This window comes from Rhineura floridana, chromosome 10 (genome assembly GCF_030035675.1).
Source record: "Rhineura floridana isolate rRhiFlo1 chromosome 10, rRhiFlo1.hap2, whole genome shotgun sequence".
NCBI classification, from domain to species: domain Eukaryota; kingdom Metazoa; phylum Chordata; class Lepidosauria; order Squamata; family Rhineuridae; genus Rhineura; species Rhineura floridana.
The window spans coordinates 42,662,230-42,680,795 of NC_084489.1; the positions used below are offsets into that span (position 1 = coordinate 42,662,230).

The 18,566-nt window shown below is 41.8% G+C and overlaps 1 protein-coding gene across 8 annotated transcripts in view; it reads right to left on the minus strand.

Annotated features, from left to right (window-relative positions):
• The window catches only part of ITGB8 (integrin subunit beta 8), a 68,045-nt gene that overhangs the window by 23,455 nt on the left and 26,024 nt on the right, over positions 1 to 18,566 (minus strand). For all 8 annotated transcript variants that reach the window (XR_009758131.1, XM_061586822.1, XM_061586820.1 and 5 more), the window contains 4 exons: positions 11,749 to 11,920; positions 3,769 to 4,015; positions 2,384 to 2,549; positions 325 to 483 (listed from right to left, as the gene is read on the minus strand). Coding sequence is in view for 7 of the 8 variants with exons in the window: in XM_061586822.1 (XP_061442806.1) it covers positions 325 to 483; positions 2,384 to 2,549; positions 3,769 to 4,015; positions 11,749 to 11,920 (744 nt within the window). In the remaining variant the exon portion in view is untranslated. The remainder of the gene's footprint in view (positions 1 to 324; positions 484 to 2,383; positions 2,550 to 3,768; positions 4,016 to 11,748; positions 11,921 to 18,566) is intronic.

Genomic DNA, 18,566 nt, shown 5'->3' on the forward strand with positions numbered 1-18,566 from the left:
CCTTCCTCAGCCCTGGGAGAAAGCAACAGCTCTCTTTAATGCAAAGCAAATACACATGCTTGTCAGGTTCACCCTAGCAAAGCAAAGGTAGAGGCTGGTCAGTTTCAGCTTAAACCAAAGCACAGGCTTGAAAGTGTATCCATAGCAAAGCAAAGTTTGTCAGTTTCACCTTAAAAAAAGCTTTTCTTCTTCTTATTTATTTATTATTTTATTTATACCCCGCCCTTCCTTCCAGCAGGAGCCTTAAAGCTCCTTAAAGGAGCTTCATTCCTGGAGGATTGGTTAACTGAGGTATTACTGTATTGTATATGACATATACCTTACCATACTGGTTGCTCTGATGTATACATTATCTTTCAAATGGCAGTTTCCATCATTGGGAATTACGATCCCTGCTAATTTACTGTCAAGAGCCAGATGAGAGGTCTGATCTGTCATCATGAGAAGTAGACGCTTTGCTTCTTTGCGCCAACCAATATGGCTCTAAAAAAAGAAATGAAAAATTAACTCTAAATTGTGTAATGGGAAGAAGAAAGCAAAGATGCTATAGTGCTTGAAAAGCTCCTGCATTGATTTGTATGTTCTATTTGAATAGGATTGAACGTGGCTGGAACACAGCAGGTTGCATCCAAAGATTCGCTTCCTCCAACAGAAGGACTCATAAACAAAGGAGTCTGCTGTTGGAGGAAGTGCACCTTTGGATACAACTATTTCGTCAATATGGACAGCTGTTAACTTTAAAAAGAGTGTATCTCAGATTTCTTAGTAACTATTTTGAGAACCTAGGAATTCTGAACTAATGTTGCAAAACATAAGATTCCGCTATACTTAGGATGTTCTGCATTCTTCTATGAAAAAGATGTCTTAACAGTCCATCTCTCAACTGATAAAGCTGTTTTTTTAATCTGCTCTCTCACAAAGGGAACGTAGCAACATTTTGTTACATCCGTCCTTCCTTGGATGTGTATCTTTCCTTTCACTTACTAAAAACTGTGTATTTTAGAAAAATATAGTGGAACAGGTGAAACAATATTTTCTGTTTCATTGAATGCCTCACTGAAGGAGGCCGCATATAAGACCATGAATGAATGACACACAATACCTACCTGTGTACCTCAAATAGAAATGTCAAACAAGGCAACAGGCTGTGCTGGAATGTCTGTGGGGAAAAAGGTGCCTTTCTGCATGTATGGTGGTTCTGCCACCATGTTCATGGAGTACTAAAAGATAACATGATTCAACAAACAAGGGGGCCTGAGAGTCCGTTTAACCCATGTCAGATTCTGCAAAAAGGGGTTGGAAAGCAGTGGAATTTCATTAAGACCTTGGAATTAATCTGTGGTGAGCAACACAAAGATGTGTGTTGTTAAGAGTTCAAATATCCCAGATACCCACAGTAGTCTAATGCAGCCTTTCCCAACCGGTGTGCCTCCAGATGATGTTGGACCACAACTCCCATCAGCCTCAGCCAGCATTGCCGATGGCTGAGGCTGATGGGAGTTGTGATCCAACAACATCTGGAGGCACACCGGTTGGGAAAGGCTGGTCTAATGGGTAGATAACAAAATGTTGTGAGTGGTCAGTCAAACAGAAAAATAACACACTTACTGCACCTATTTTGAGATTTTTGAAAAAGAAAAAAAATCTGGAGAAATTGGCTCCTTTCTTAGGTTTGTAGTCCTACATAAGCAGGAATAAATATAGCCCAATAGGAATATTTCTACAGTTGGACTTCAGATATGCATTGCTGGATGTCTAATTTGAGTGATAATGCTGAACCTGTGACTCAGGGATAGGTAGGTAAGATTTGTAGAATTTTATTCATTTCTTATTTGCTGCAGGGGTAGTCAACATTTTGCCCTTGAGATGTTGTAGGACTAACAATTCCTATAATCCTTTACCATGACCATGCTGGCTAGGGATGATGGGAGTTGTACTTCAACAACATCTGGAGGGCACCACTTTGGATACTCTTGCTTCACTATCATAAATCTTGCTTTAACACAGAAAATGAAATAAATCATTCATGTTTAAGCAAAGTTGCTCAACTGCTCCAGACTTGGCTGTAACTCTTCAAGGACATCAAGAAATGCCTAAGACTATCATACCAGCACATATATATGTTATCTGCAGGGAACCAGTTGTGGCTTTCCAAAGTACTACTTGAAGCCCTAAGAATATCTGCAAAAGCACTTCTGAGGAGAGACCATGATGGACATGGAATGGAAAAAAATCAAAATGAGCACCATGAACAATGGAAAACTCCCTACAGCTGCCTTTGGCTATCATATGCACACAGCATTAGAACCCCATGGGATTAAGTAAACCAAAAAGCACTGTAATAAAAGGCAGGCCCTTTGCTAGGTTATTGGTTACCTCTTACCTGGCACACAGCTGCTTGAAGCATAGCATCAAAGCCTCCTTCAGGTGTGTCAATATTTCCAGAGATTTTCTGCTTACTAATTGCGCTTCTGAATTCTGCTATTTTGTCAGTCAATGATAAGACATGGATATAGCCATGAGGAGGCATACAATCTAGTTCATAATCGCTGGTTGGCAAAAAGATGAGACATAAAATTGTATTAGAATTCTGTTTAGAAATTAGTTATAAGTTAACAGTTAGCTACAACACCACAATGCTTTTACATTATCTCCATCTATAAATATACAGATGTACACTAAACATAACTTTATAATACTACGAAAAGAGAGTAAGTGCCAATGACTATTAGGTGTGGGGAACCTGTGGCCCTGCAGATGTTACTGGACTCCAACTCCCACCATCCCTGACCATTGGCCATGCTAACTGCAGCTGATGGGAGCTGGAGTTCAACAATAACTGGAGGGCCACAGGTTCCTCATCCTTGAACTATGTAATATGACCCCTAATATCATGTATGAAAAGAAATGAGGTGGTGGTGGGGAGAAACTGGAATCAGAAGCTTTTCCTTTTGTCACCACCAAGGAAAATAAACAAGACAAAAAAGTGGTAGATCTGACCCATGTCAAAACTTTTCCTCCTAACCTTATCTCAACTTCCTTGCATAATTGGGTTGTGTCCAACTAAATTATACTCAGAGTAGACCCACCAAAATTAACAGACCTAAGTTAGTCACATCCATTAATTTCTATGGATTTTCTCTGAGTATGACTAATACAACCCAAAGAAAATTGAGCCAAATGTGAAGAATGCCATGTGAAGCGGGGGAGACAGAAAACATATGCAACCTCCCCTGGCATATGCAACGTATTTCATCTCGCTTCTTCTCTGGGTCACCCCATGACCCCAATTATAACGACACAGGAAAGCAAACCCATGTCATATATGCAAGATGGGCTTGTATAGTTTTGATTATTTAGTGCATACTGTTTCTTCTAGAAAACCTAACGTGGCTCATAGTTCAGTGTTCATAGTTAAGAACACTACAACTTCAGTAAAAAATAGATAGTATTTCCCAGCCTTGTCCTATAGGCTTTTATGATGAGCATGAGGAGGCAGCATAAAATGATTACATCATCACAGTTATGTAACAAGGTATTAGGCAGGCACTGCAGCAGTTAATGACAGATAACCAAAACCAAACAGCAAACAGACTTCTGCTCATTTGTTTTTTACCGTTCCATTCCCAAAGATTTAGATACAGGCTTCAATTTTTACCCCACTTCGCTAGGACTAAGCCTCACTTCTGAAAAGACATGGTTAGGCTTTTGCTGCAAAATGGTTTGGCTTAGGATACATGTGCGTGTTTTCCATTTCAGATCGCCTACCTGCACTGATTATGAATTCTTCCTGGGTGAATGCTAATATAAGGTGACACGGTCTTATCCACATAGGATCCAAATCCAAGTCGTAAATCAATGGAAATATTTTCCATCTTTTGAGATAAATCAGATCCAACAGAGTTTAATTTTTCTATATTTTTGTCCATAGATGCAGACACATCAACCAAATAATAAAGGTCAACAGGGTACTTTTCCAGCTGCTGAACTTTCAACATAAAACTTGCTTCAGATCCTGATAAGTAAAAAGCAGAACTATAATCAATATGTCAAAGTATTTACATTACTTTAAAAAAATTCTGCAAGCATATATTCTTTCTAAAATCCATTCTTTTGGCTTATTTACTTAACTTCCAGCTGTAATTAAGTTCTAAAGGTTTTTTTTTAAAAAATGTTAGCATTTGAGGGTGAATTTCTCCTAATATATAAATTTTTGTATGCAATTTTCCTTAATATACACATTTTTGCAAGCAATGTCCAATATAATGCATTTTTGAACATTACTTTCACTTACATACTTTACCCCAATATACACATTTTAAAATACTTTTTAAACAATGAACAGTATTTTAAAACAACAAACAATTCATTAATAATATTAAATATTAGAAATGAAGAAGTTTCCATCAGCAACAGTAATAAATTTCTAATGCATTAAGAAAAAAACAGTAAACTTTGAAAGTTAGGTAACATAACTCCTAATAATGCATAAGGATTCACATTATCTTGTGCTTTGTTGTTCCAATACACTATAAATACACTTCATTTTCTATAGAGCAATCATGCAGTTGTTTTCTTCTAACTCTTACCAAGTTCATCAGCTAAATCATATCTGCAGTCTCCCATACTCTGCTTAACCATTTATAAATCCACTGGTCTACATTTGTTCCTCCCCAATCTCTTCCTTCCCTGCCCTGCTGTTCCCCATTGTCTTTTTTGGTCTGCAAGCTCCTGAGGAACAAGCACCTGTTTTTGCCTATATCTGTATGACACCATGTATAACAATGAGAATGATAAGCTAAGCAGGCTAGTAACGGAGAGTTTCCTTTTGGTGTCTCACATGTTAGCAATTGACTTTTCCCTTCAGCAGGAGTCAACTGCTCCTCTTTCTGGTAATGAAAATAAGCGGGAGCAGTGTGATGAAGCAGTATTCACCACTCTCCTACAGAATGCTCCTACCCTAAAAGATGAGGATTGCACCGGAGCCCATAATGGGACAAAAGCCTCACGCTCTGCTCCCCTTGCTTAACTGTTAGTTGACAGGATGCTCCATATCAGTCCCAATAGATATAGGGGTCCTTCTAAAATGCTCAGAAATGAGCCCTTTCCCTGGGCAGTTCATTTCAATGCTCTGTTCTTGCAATGTATGAAGTCCAAGTTTACTCTGTAATATATCTTTAATAAAGTCAAAAGATAAATGTGGTTGGATCCATAGGACAAGTAATAATGTTGGTATATGTTCCTCTAGAAATAAATTAAGCAGAAATGAGAAAATGAAAAGGATAAAGTATGAAGAGAATGACTTGCCAGTGGTTCACTAAATAAAACAAGTATTGTTGGGCACACAGACAACAATGAAAATGTCAGAGATGAAAAAGTTCCGATGCAAAGAGGCTTTCAGTACATTAGTGTCTTTTCTAGTGAATCATGTCTTTTCATTATGGAGACAAGAGATGGATTGATTCCATCAAGGAAGCCACAGTCCTGAACTTACAAGATCTGAATAGGGTGGTTTACAAACAGATGCTACTGGAGGTCGCTGATTCATAGGGTCGCCATAAATCGAAATCGACTTGAAGGCACATAACAACAAGTACATAATAGAATAAGAGTGCTGTTAGTTTCTACTGTATTCATTACACAGAGAAATCCTAAGCTTTTTCAAAAGTTATCTGCGGAGACATCAGGTATTCCACAATAGACTTCATCTTGCAGTTTAAGCTTTTCAAGTAAACACTTTAATCAATCTTCACAAGGTGAACATTAACAAATTTCAGGGCTTTAATCACTTTTGTATCTCTCTCTTTTAGACCTCAGAGTGTGAAATGAGTCTGAGATTATGCAAAGTAATAAAAACTATGACTCAAAATATAGATGGATTTGCATACAGATTGTAGCCATTAGTTCAGGGCTGGCACTTTCTGAATGGACCCATTTGTTTTCTTTGTGAACAAGATATCCTTGATCAGGAAGCTGAGCTACAATTTAGGTCCCCTTCCAGTTTAGGTTCATCAGTATTTCCTAAAAATCCAGTTCACTGCTTTCAGGACCTGTGTTACTGGACAAGAGCCACAGTTCTGGTGGCAGCCCTTTACTTGGATAGCCAAAGAATAAGATAAGGGAACTGCCAATCCCAGAAAGTTTTTCACATTATCTTCCACAATGGAACACTTCTCCTACATCCCAGGAGTTGCATTTGTATTAACTTTGTTAGCATGTATGGTACTCTGAAAACATCAAAGATGTTGGAACCAGTTCCCAAACAAGGCAGCCACTAACATGATTCCTGGATGTCAGGGTGGTGACTGTTTTATTTGCAGGAGGTACAGCTGGAGGGGGCTAATCATACCAGCCCAGAAATATCCATGCACACATGCCTCTCCCGTATAAATCATTGTACAACAAACAAATGTCTCAGAGTGCAACTGTGTTTGACTTGGCAGAGAAACAGCAGTATTATGTTTCTCTAGTAATTAAAAAAAGTAAGACAGAAGCCTTGCTTGTTGTCACTGCTGAATACTCCCCGTTGAATGGATATAATGAAAAGCAAATGAGATTTCCAGATAATCTACCCCTTTCCCCCTTAGCTCTTCTCTTTTCGTCTTATTTTGATGTTTTATATGCTTTTTGCTTTGTACGTCGCTCAGAGTGGCTGGGTAGCCAGCCAGATGAGCAACTAAGAAATCGAATAAATAAATAAAATAAAATAAATAAATTATTCAGTGTGAAATCATTTCCATTAAACAGAATTAGTGCTCATGTTTTATTATAACGTTATTCCATGGAAGGGATGGCCATGTTTTTCCTTCACAACTGCCAATGCTAACAAGAACATGACATTAATTTATAGAATATACAGATCCTTGACGGACTACACCATTTTTCTGAGAGGTATTCGTTAGAAGTATACAAATGTGAAATAACGTTTGAAGACCTTTCAATAGCTGGCCTCCAGAGTTAACAGATGTCTGTCAGAAGGGCAGTAGATGAAATCTAACCACTTTTTGCAAGCTTGGCTTGAGTGGTTTTGGTTATCCAACTAGGAGATTACAGAATCAACTGAAACCTCCTTCACACATTACTCATGTGAAGAGAGCTGTGCAAGTACAGTGGGCTGTAGGGCCGCACCACTGCCCCTGCCACATGATCCCCCTGCCTCTCATGTCCCCATCTTGAGCATAGGCAACTACAAACAAGAGAATACTGTGTGCATAGACCTGAGTGTGTGTAGGCTTCCACAAAATCAGGAGCTCTGCACTACCATGTAGAAGACACTGTACATAGGCTCCCTTTTGCAGACATCCATGCTCAATGCACAACTGTCAAGCATAGGCAAGCAGCACAATATCACACCCTTTGTACCCCTGGACTTCTCTTCAAGTGAGTAATGTATGAAGAGGGGGTGGGACTGCAAAAAAAACCTGGGACAAATACTAGTGGTGCCACCGCTTTTGCTGGGTAGGCCTTCACTGAGAATGCAAGTAGGAAGTAGAGGCTTTTCCTGGAACAAACAGCCGCTAATACAAATACTTCCATCACTTCTATTAGGCACACTGACTAATCATGCAACACTTTCCTTTCAAAGATGCAATCACTCTACTTTTTCCTCTGTGCTTGTGATAGAATATCCATCACGAGCAGAAGCTGTAGCTTTTCTCAACACTTCAAACATTCAAGTGGTCAGCAAAGCCTCAGAGTCTTGCTAAAATTCAGATGACTTGCTTGCTACCAACATGGAGCTGCCTCTAGTGAAGGGGGCGGGGATGATGACAAGGGACTGATGCTTCATGGCCACAAGTATGGACAGGGGCTTTGTAGTTCAGCAAGAGCCAGCGCACAATGCTAAAAAACCAGCTCAGGTTAAACTCAACGTATCTTGATGTTCACTGCACTGGACAACTGCATCAATGAAAAGTTACAAAGTTCTCCCAGTTGTGCTTATAAAGATGGCCTCATGAAGATTCCTGTTTTTAATCAAGGAAATAGACAGCACTGCCCATTATATTTTGCTAGCTTGAAAAGAGCATGAAAGAGGAAATATCAGAGATAACACGATTTATAAAGTCATACCATGATTCACCCTAGTAACCTTTCCCCCTCCATCAGCAGATCTACTCTTAACTCTTGCTTGCCAATCATTTTGCTAAGGAGAGCTGATGCCATGGTGACAACATCCAGATACAGTGCAAGGCGATGAACTGAGGTGAGACAGTGAAGAGCAAAAGATGCGTAGGAGCTTGCAGGCAGGAAAAACAACCACCTGAAATCTTCCTCAGCTCCCAAATGGTTTGGGCAACTTCATAGGTTTGGCAATGGCAACATGTGAGATAACACAGCTATATTATCTATATATCAGCTGCAAATAGTTCACTCAGAAACTCCCACACATACCCAACTCATGTTGCCATATTCTCTCCTCTTGAATGAACAGGAGTTCAACATGCTAACATCCCATTAAGCATTATGTTTTTACAAACGAACTTCGCACAGAGGTTCCAAACTTCCAGGCGACTCCCACTATGTGAAATACTTTTGTCATGAAAAGGGTTTTTGTTTTCTTTCATTTAAATCCCTAGGAGTCTGGAACACCAGCATTATGAGTAAACAATGGGTTCTACTCTATTCAGCATTAACTTACCATAGCAACAGTTTGCAGTGGACCAAGCTTGTACCTGTGCAACTCTAACATGAACAAGACCAAGATACGCTCAGTAAATACATCTTGCTCTGATTCTAAGAATTAGCAGCTGGTGACAGTCACATCTTTGTAGATAACTGGCAGATGTGTTAGCTTCTTATGAAGCACTGTGATGCAGGTAGATACCCATACAAGATCTCTAAACCCATTTTTTGTTTATAGTAAAAAAAATATTAGACACGTTAGAAAAGTGATTCCCAAAGGGCTTGCTGTGTAATGAAAGACCTGCAAGTTAGGGATTCACAAGTCTGCTAATGGTGAGGACATACTACCATCTGACAGGGTAGAGGATGTGGATCACATTACTGAAAGAAACTGGCCATGGACGAATCCTCAAGCTCTCTTTTCTCTTTAAAGAAGGGGTAAGAAAGTGACTTTTAACATTCTTGATGCAGTCACATAAGCTTGTACTGGTGGCGTATTAAATTATAAAACTCATCTCAAAATATATTTATATTTCATTTAACAAAATTTATATACCTCTTGATTGTAGAAAACCTCTAAGTGGTTTACAAAAAACTCCTGTTCATCCTGTTCCAAATAGTTTTATGTGAATGAGTAGGCTGTGTATGCTCTGCAGTTCACACGGATCAGGCGGGATACACCCACCAGTCAAGAATCAATGGAGTCTGTCACACATCCTTTAGAGTAGACACCACACACATATTTCCCCTTTTACATATGGCTTGCAGTCCAGAACAGGATCTACACATGGAAGGTGTGATGGAATTGGGGTGTGTGGTTACAAACACACAGGCAGACTACCACAAACGTAGATGCAAAAATAGATTATCTGATAGAACTAGGCTTAAACTTGATGCAGAGACTACAGGACACAAAGTGAGAAAACGGAATAACCACCATGAACCTGGCTCATCTAAGGTTTCTTTAGCACTGTCAACTGGGCTGATATATTATTTAGAGAAGATGGTAGATTACTGCCTGGAAAGGTCAACAACCTGCATGCTTTTAAACAGCTGCTTTCAATAGCACTGCCATAGAACTTTCCTTTTGTATCCCTAGTTTCTGACAATGGATTTGTTCAGGAGAGCGAGTATGCAACTCACATTTATCCATTATTCCTTGAGGGGGAGGATATACAGGTGTACGGCAAGAACAGTAGTTGGCACCACTTTTAGTTGACAACTAAACTCCACATTCTTGAGATTTGGAAGTGAGAGCAAAGGGCGATATACACAGCGACTCCATTATGAGCCTGTACTTATCCCTTTTTGTACACACATGCAAACTTCTAAATTCAACTGAGCTGAGAAACAATTGGTTCCTTCTGTTTCCAGGAGAAGCTATGCAGAGTACTGATTGGCTGACCCTTATAACTATCATGAAGTTTCCTCCTTTGCATTCATTTGACTATGCTGCAGGTTGGGTGGCTGATTTGTGGCAATAACGAAGCTGTTCCCCTTACCTCCTTCACACTAGGGGTGTGCAATGACTGAATAACAAGGTGAATCAGGGTAATTCAGGATGATTTTATACCTTCCCAAGTCAAACCATGTTGTCAACAAAGTGCCGTGAGTTGCATCAGTGCCTCCTCTGCCCCCAAGCTTCATGATCTCTCTCTCTCTCTAAGTTTCTCTACAATCATGGGCAAAAAGTGAGGCTGTCTAGAATGTTTCCTGCAGAGCACTGAATAGCTCTGGATAATTTTTTCATTAAAGCATAGCAGCAGATTTTTTAAAAAAGTTAAAAGCTTCATTTAGCTTTTATAAAATTGTCTGCATCTCTCCTTGAGAAACAAAGATACCCTCCAGAACTTTTCAGGACTCCACAGGCAACATTCTGGATAGCCTCACCTTGTAATGCCTGCTGCAGAGAGTTCCTCCCTCCAAACATAAACAAGCACTGGAAAACTAAGCCAACTGACATGAAGCAGCTAGTATTTTACAAAAAATGGAAAAGCAAGAATACACCCCTTGCTCACCTAGTTATTTTAGGGTAAGAAAGAGCAAGAGTCTGCTTTCTCTCTCCCTCCCACCCAGATATAAAACTAATACAGATTTTGAAGTTTTAGTCCAATTCTGGCAGAAAATGAAAAAGTTACTCTTCCTTTTTAAATAAATAATTAAAAATGTAAAAACACAGAAGTGCCTGTGTGTAATTTGGTACACTTAATCCACTCTGGAGGGGCTCCTGTGTCTGAACATTTCGTTCACTTCTGCCCAAAGAGAAAAAATGTTTAGCTGTTTCAGATTCCCCGTAGAAATGAACAGGGCACAAAGAGCAACTCGGAACCCGATCACAGATCGAAGCAGACAGGGTGACTCAGAAACAAGATTGTAATTTTTTTAAGTCCAGATACAAATACAAACTGAATCTTGGGGCCAATGCACACCTCTACACCATCATGCAGCGCAAGGATTCCTGTTAAAACCCTTCAAAATGAACTGGCTTTTAAGAAGGCATGAGGAAACAAGCAGGGGGCAGTGGAGTCCACAATGCAATCAGATTCAGGGTGTGTGTGCCAACAGAGAAGTGAGGGTGGGGAGAATCAGGACTCACCCCACAACAGCAGAACCTACACCTGGGGTACGTATGCTAGTCTTCAATTTAAGATAATAAAATCTACCTAAAAAAAATGGGCAATCTAAGCATACTTGGTATTGTTTACAGAATTTGGCTCAGGTGAGGGGTAACAGAATACAGACCTCTTCACTTCTAATTATCCAATTTCAACATTTTAATGGAAATTAGACAATGGCTAATGGTGACAGGCAGTCTTATTAGCTATTTAAACGGATGCCAAGGACATAACTGTGGAAGCCAACTCTGCTGCATAGTAATTTTAGAAAAGTATAGAATGCTCACTAAATTAGCATATCCAAGAGTTGTTTTAATGGGTATAAGCTTGAATGTTTTCAGTCCTTTTAAAAACTGGATCTGTAACAATTCTCCAAAACCAGGTATCTCTCCTTGTCTAAAAAACAGACTAGAAGCTCTGTATGAATGCCCCCCCCTTTAGTCTGCTAAATTGTGCCAAATTCAAAATTTATTTTATATATTAAACAATATTTTATTTCTGATGAACAAACCTGGACGTAGGAGGACTGAAACTTCTCCTGGTATCACTTGTATATTAGCACCATTGACAGGTTTTGTTACACCAATTTTTGGACTTTCTATAAAATCTGCCATGCAGCCTCTTTTCATTAAATGTAGAACTACATCACATCGTTCCTTCTGTTTTGTTCCAGTCATAAAATCCTGTTTGGAAAGAGGCATAAAAAAGACACATAATAAAAAATAAGAATGTTCAGTTAAATAACAACATCTGAAATATCTTTAAGCATAGCCACATAACCAAAAAGCAATTAAAAACAAACAATGCTGTATGCCAGTATGACCATACAAACTATAGGGGGAGGTCTGAACTAGACATGATGCTAAGTGAGTGAGCTGGAGTGCTGTATGCAGAAGTAGCTGGCAGCACTTCCACAGCTTCCTGGCATGGGCATTATTGCAGCTTACTAGGTGGAAGACAAAGGATGAGGATGTTGGCACAGTACAAATGCACCAGCAGAACCAATCTGGCGCTTGTGCCAGTGCACATGCACCACTTGGACCTTCCAGCTACCCTTGCCCCTCCCCAAAAGCTGTAGCAATGCCCGTGCTAGCAGGCCGTTCCGTTCCCCACCACATGCTCTTAGCTGTTATGTGCCTTTCTTTTTTAATTGTCAATAGTCACTTCGGATGCCCCCCATTTGACTGGCCGGCACCCAATATGGTCCTGGTGAAATCACTCCCCAATCTCTACATAGGCTATTAGTTCCAAAAGGAAAACACCTATAAGCATTTATGGGAGCTTTCCTCCAAGGATAATAACTTTTTCAGGGGAGGGGGATTGTCATTGGGGCTATGGCAGGGAGGAAAGGGTCCCCACAGTCCTAGCAGGGCCCCGAAGTGGCTATTAACATTTTTTAAAACAAAACAAACAAAAGAAAACAGCACTTTAGGGGATACATTGCTGGGCCAAAAGACACATATCTTTATAGCAACAAAATACTTAAAAGAAAAGTCTAATTGCTGTAAGGGTTTTGAAGGAAATTTATATATTCGAATAAAGGAGTGTATTACACAATTGACAGTTTGCACAGAGTTTAATAAAACACAACTTGTAGCATTCCTCTCATTATCTACATATTTGTGCTATAATCACAACAATAATTTAACTATATTAAAATTAAAAATGAAATTTTGCCACTGACTTCAAACAGGATGCATTCTAAAGGATAGATTTCTCCAGAAAAATCCAAAATCAACAATAAGGCAATAGGTTTATTAGAACTGACCAAAATGTCACGGAATAGTGAGCAAGCTTTCATTTTTTAGAAGACTTTCTAACACACCAAGTTGTTGAGCTCTTTTGACAAATTTACCAATTATCCTTTGAGTCCATATGTACAAGAACATGAATTTTTTATTGCATATAGCGTTGTATAAAATGAAACCATCAAGAAATTCCTCCTAGCCTTGCTGAATGTTTTCTGTAGGTTCTATAGTACTTCTTATGGTTTAACCTAACTGTATAGGCTATCTGCACATCTTCCAATGTACAACATTTTCAAGCCTGACAGTAAAATAAATCCAGTTTTGCAGAATTCTAGCAGAACATATTTGCATGCATTGAATTAATTTACTGTTGCAGTAGAAAAGTGCTTGAATTGTAAAAGCAATCCAGTTCAGAACAGGAGATACAAGGCTCAGTTGCTGGAAACCAGTTAAGCAGCAGGCTTTTTTAAGTTTAGTTAGATCAGGATTCTTACATATGGTCACACTGTACCTTCAGCAATCAAAATGAAGGTATATTACAATTAGAGTTTTTGCATTACTCCACCTCATTTTTAATTGTAATTATAGCATCATCCAGTGCGGTATAGATCCCTGGGCATACCACCACCACCACCACCACCACATTGAACTGACCAGACAGACTGCACTCTCTTTTGCATAAACACTGTGTTAGGATTTGGGTAAGATCATGGAGAAGCCTGCTCCTTTCGTAGCTGCTGCCAGCACCTCTACATACCCCAGGAGTGGAGAACCTTAGGCCCAAGGCCCAAATGTAGCTCTTCAAACCTCTTCATCTGGCCTCTTCCCAGCCCACACTCCGCTCTGGCCTTCGTCTGTGCCCTCCTGCCCTGTTTTGCCTGACTGGAATGTGCTATTGAACTGTGATAATGCCTCTTGCTTGCCTAGAAGGAGGATGTGTGTGTGTGAGTGTTTCATGCATGTGGCTAGAACACAGTCTAATGTACAATGCTAGCATCCACTGGTCCTCCCACTTTTGTCTCCGGCCATGCCCACTAATGGCATGTTGCCTCCAGAGGGCTGCCTCAATGGGAATACAACCATCAGGCTGAAAAAGATTCCCCACACCTAACATATAGGCTTGCCACCCACTTTGAGAAATAAGGGGTTAAAGGTATTTTTATATTTTGATTTCTCACTACAACTACATTTGATCCTAATCCTGCTGCTCAAACAAACCAAACCAAAATCATTACCAATTTTACATTTCTTGTGGCCTGACAACTACGGTCCACTTATCGGTTTGCAGTCAGATATTCAGAAGTGCTCATTTCCAGTGCCCATAATTAACGGTCTGCACTGGTGAATCTAATGTTCAGGACTGGGAGCCCTCCGCTTCAGATCTCTTCTATCAGGTTGTTAACAATGGCCCTGCTGGATTATATTATATCATATTATTTATAAAAGTATTTATATAGTGCCCTCTCATAAAATATCAGGCCACTGTACAACAATATAAAAAACCATTAAAAGCAGATTAGATCAAAAGATCTAGTGCAGGAGCCTGTTTCTTACATTATTTATTTATTTATTATTTGATTTATATCCCACCCTTCCTCCCAGCAGGAGCCCAGAGTGGCAAACAGAAACACTAAAAACACTTTAAAACATCATAAAAACAGACCTTAAAATACATTAAAACAAAACATTACAAATATTTTTTTAAAAGCTTTAAAAACATCTTTTAAAAAACGGTTAAAAACATTATTTAAAAAAGCACATATTGACAAGCAATTCTATCACAGACACAGACTGGGATAGGTCTCAACTTAAAAGGCTTATTAAGCAGTTACATCTGCTTAATACCTACCTCACACAAAGCAGGGCATGAACAACACAGCTTTTGGCACTTTTAGTGCATCTGAACATGGAGATTTTATTGTTTAGCTATTATAACAGCCATTTATAGAGTTATTGACTTTGCTCAGTTCTTTTCAGAAACCCTTTCAGAAACAAAGCTGGAAAAAGGCACTCCTAGTTACAAAGGTCACCTGGACTTCTAGCAACAAAGATGGATCCAGGAGCACCCCTAGACTACAGACCTGCTCTTTCAGAGGGAGTACAACCCCATCCAAAGCAGGCAACTGACCAATTATCTGAACTTGGGAACCACCAACCTACAGTGCCTCTGTCTTGCTAGGATTCAGAATCAGTTTATTGGCCCTCATCCAGCCCATCACCGAGTCCAGACACCGGTCCAGGGCTTGCATGGCCTCTCCTGATTCAGATGTTATGGAGAAAAAGAGCTGGGTATCATCAGCATACTGCTGACACCTCGCCCAAAAGCTCCTGATGACTGCTCCCAAGGGCTTCATATAGATGTTAAACACGGGGGACATGATGGTACCCTGTGGCACTCCACAGCACAACTGCCAGGGGGCTGAAAGATAATCACCCAATGCTATTCTCTGAAAACAACCTTGGAGATAGGATCGGAACCACTGTAAAACAGTCCCTCCAATACCCAGCTTACCAAGTCGGCCCAGAAGGATACCATGGTGAATGGTATCAAAAGCCGCTGAGAGATCAAGTAAGAATAATAGGGTCGCACTCCCCCTGTCCTTCTCCCAATAAAGGTCATCCATCAGGGCAACCAAGGCTGATTCAGTCCTATAACCAGGCCTGAACCCACACTGGGATGGGTCAAGATAATCTGTTTCATCCAAGAGTACTTGCAATTGCTGTGCCACAACCCTCTAATCACCTGCCCTAAAAAGGGGGTATTTGCAACTGGTCAGAAGTTGTCACAAACCAATGGGTCCAGGGTAGGCTTTTTCAGGAGTGGTCGGATCACCGTCTCTTTCAAGGCGGCTGGAACCACTCCCTCCCGCAATGATGTGTTGACCACACCCTGGATGCACTCGGTCAGACCCCCTCAGCAAGCTTTAATAAGCCAAGAAGAGCAAGGGTTGAGAGGACATGTTGCTGGCTGCATCACTGCAAGCACCTTCTCTATGTCATCAGGCTGCATCAACTGAAACCATTCCCCAGAAGTTGCAGCAGACATTGCACTGGACACCTCATTGGGGACTATAGTAGATGTGGATGGGGCATCAAGACTGCTATGGAGGCGAGCAACTATGCCCTCAAAGTGCCTTGCAAACAATTCACAGTGGGCCTCCAAAGGGTCTAAAACTCCATTCCCTGGAGTTGATGTCGATTTCTGACAATACGGAAAAGCTCCACTGGATGGCTACTTGAGGATGTGATGGAGGCAGAGAAGTGGGCCTTCTTCGCCACCCTCCCTGCCACACAGTAGGCACGGTTATGATGTTTTACTCGTGCCTGATCAGCCTCACAGTACATCTTTCACCACTTGCACTCTAGCTGTCGTCCAGCCTGTTTCATTGCCCTTAGCTCACTGGTGTACCGAGGTGCAAGCCGGGCTCCACAATGCCAGGGAGGGAGCTCGGGGGCAACTGTGTCAAGAGCCCAACTCACCTAGCTGTTCCACAGCATGACAAGGGCACCAGCTCTATCTACTGGGAACTCCCCCAGAGCATTCAGGAATCCAGTGGATTCCATTAGTCTCTGGGGACAGACCATCTTAATCTGTCCACCACCCCTGCAGGGAAGGATCAAAGCCTTAAGTCTAAACTTCACCAGGAAGTGATCTGACCATGACAATGGGGTGACATCCACCCCCCTATCTCCAGACCACCCCTTCCTCCATCTGGAGCAAAAACTAAGTCGAGGGTGTGCCCTGCCCTATGTGTTGGGCCAGTAACAACTTGAGACAGCCCCATGTTCATCATGGAGGCCATGAAGTCCCGAGCCGGAACACTAGAGGCAGCCCCAGCATGGACATTGAAATCACCCAGCACTATTGTTCTGGGCTCCTCCAACACCACAGCTGAGACAGCCTCTACCAGCTTGGTCAGAGAAGCTGCCAGGCAGCAGAGTGGACAATACACCAGCAGCAACTCTAGTTTACTGTCTCCTTGGCCCAACACCAGGTGCAGGCCTTCACAGCCAGCTCCAAGACAGAGTGGTTCCATGGTGACAGAGATGGAAGTTCTGTAGACCACAGTAACTTCTCCCCCCTGTCCCTGCAGCCTGTGCTGGTGTTGCACCGAGTATCTACGTGGGCAAAGTTGGGTCACATCAACTCCTCCCAGCTCACCCACCCAGGTGTCGGTGATGCACACCAAATCGGCACCTTCATCCACAATCAAATCATGGATGAGAGTGGTCTTATTGTGTACCCATCTGGCGTTAAACAAGAGCACACACAGCTGTGGGCATGACAGATGAGCAACGAGGAACCCATCCATGAGAGGAGTGGCAGCAAGGAACAAGGCACAGATAGCCTTGCCCTCCTCTTCTATGGTAATTCACCACATCCCCATGGGTGTATTTCCCTCTGCCCATAATCACTGAAATTGGGGTGGCATCACCCATGCTCCTTCTTACTAAGACTCTTAAACAGCTGATATGGACCCAATGCGAGCCCACCAACAAAACCTGCTGGAGCCAATTATCCCAGAAGTCCTCTGTGAGAACTGGCAACAGTCATACCCATTCAAACTTTTTCACACAGTGTCCCATCCAGAGCCGGAACTATGAGGCTGAGATGTGGGTGCAATTAAATCTCGTTTTATTAAAGTAATGGATACATCAAAGGCATTACGCTTCATAGAAAAACCTGCACTAATTCACTAAAATCCCTAACTACACTCTAGACATGCTCTGCGGCGTATGAATAAAGTTGACTCAGCAGCTCCCCACTGTGAGCGGCAAGCTTAAGTAGGGAATGTTTTCGATCGTAATCTCTGACTCTTTCGCAAGTCCTGTCTCTGCCCTGTCCGTTTCTCGCAGCGGCGGGAGCAAGGTGACGGGGGCGTGTCTCTAACGGCTCATCAGAAGACACCTGCTCCTGAGTAACGGGCTCGAGGTCAGGGGGCTGCATCATGCTGGTGGCATGCTGCTTGGCAAGGGAGGAGTTGGCACTTTCGCTGGAGCTTCCCCCAACAAGTCCTCAGCAGCAACTGGGGGCGGCGTGCTCTCCTCCTCGGAGATTGCGCCATCCATGGGAACTGGCTGGAGTTCAGGCTCGCTTCCCCCCCCCCAAGGTTCCGCTCAGACTCAACAACTCCCAAGTCTTCTGTGTTTTCTGGCAGCGGAGGCACCTGAAACTCATGCCTCCCCCCTTCCTGTCCCTTCTGGGAGAGCTGAGGCTCAACACACAGGGCCCATCTACTCCCCCTCCTGTCTCACACCCAGGGAGGGCCAGCCTTCTGCCAGTTACAGACTCTCACTCTGAAGGCATCTGGTGACTTTCTCCTATCATTCAGTTCACTGCACAGGCTCCCACCCTGTGCAGGAACTACACATGCACCACACGCCCTCCCCAACACCAATCTCCTCTAGAATGGTTTATAAGAAAATAAATTAAAAAGAATAAGAAACAAGAAAAGGTAATAGAAGGGGGGTACAGCCCTCGCGACTCCCTAAGGGGCAACCCCCTTTGATGTTGCCCGTTCGATGGCGACCCCGCTGGTGGCACACCTGCCGCCCAAGGGCAGCTGGGCTTTTATGCCTC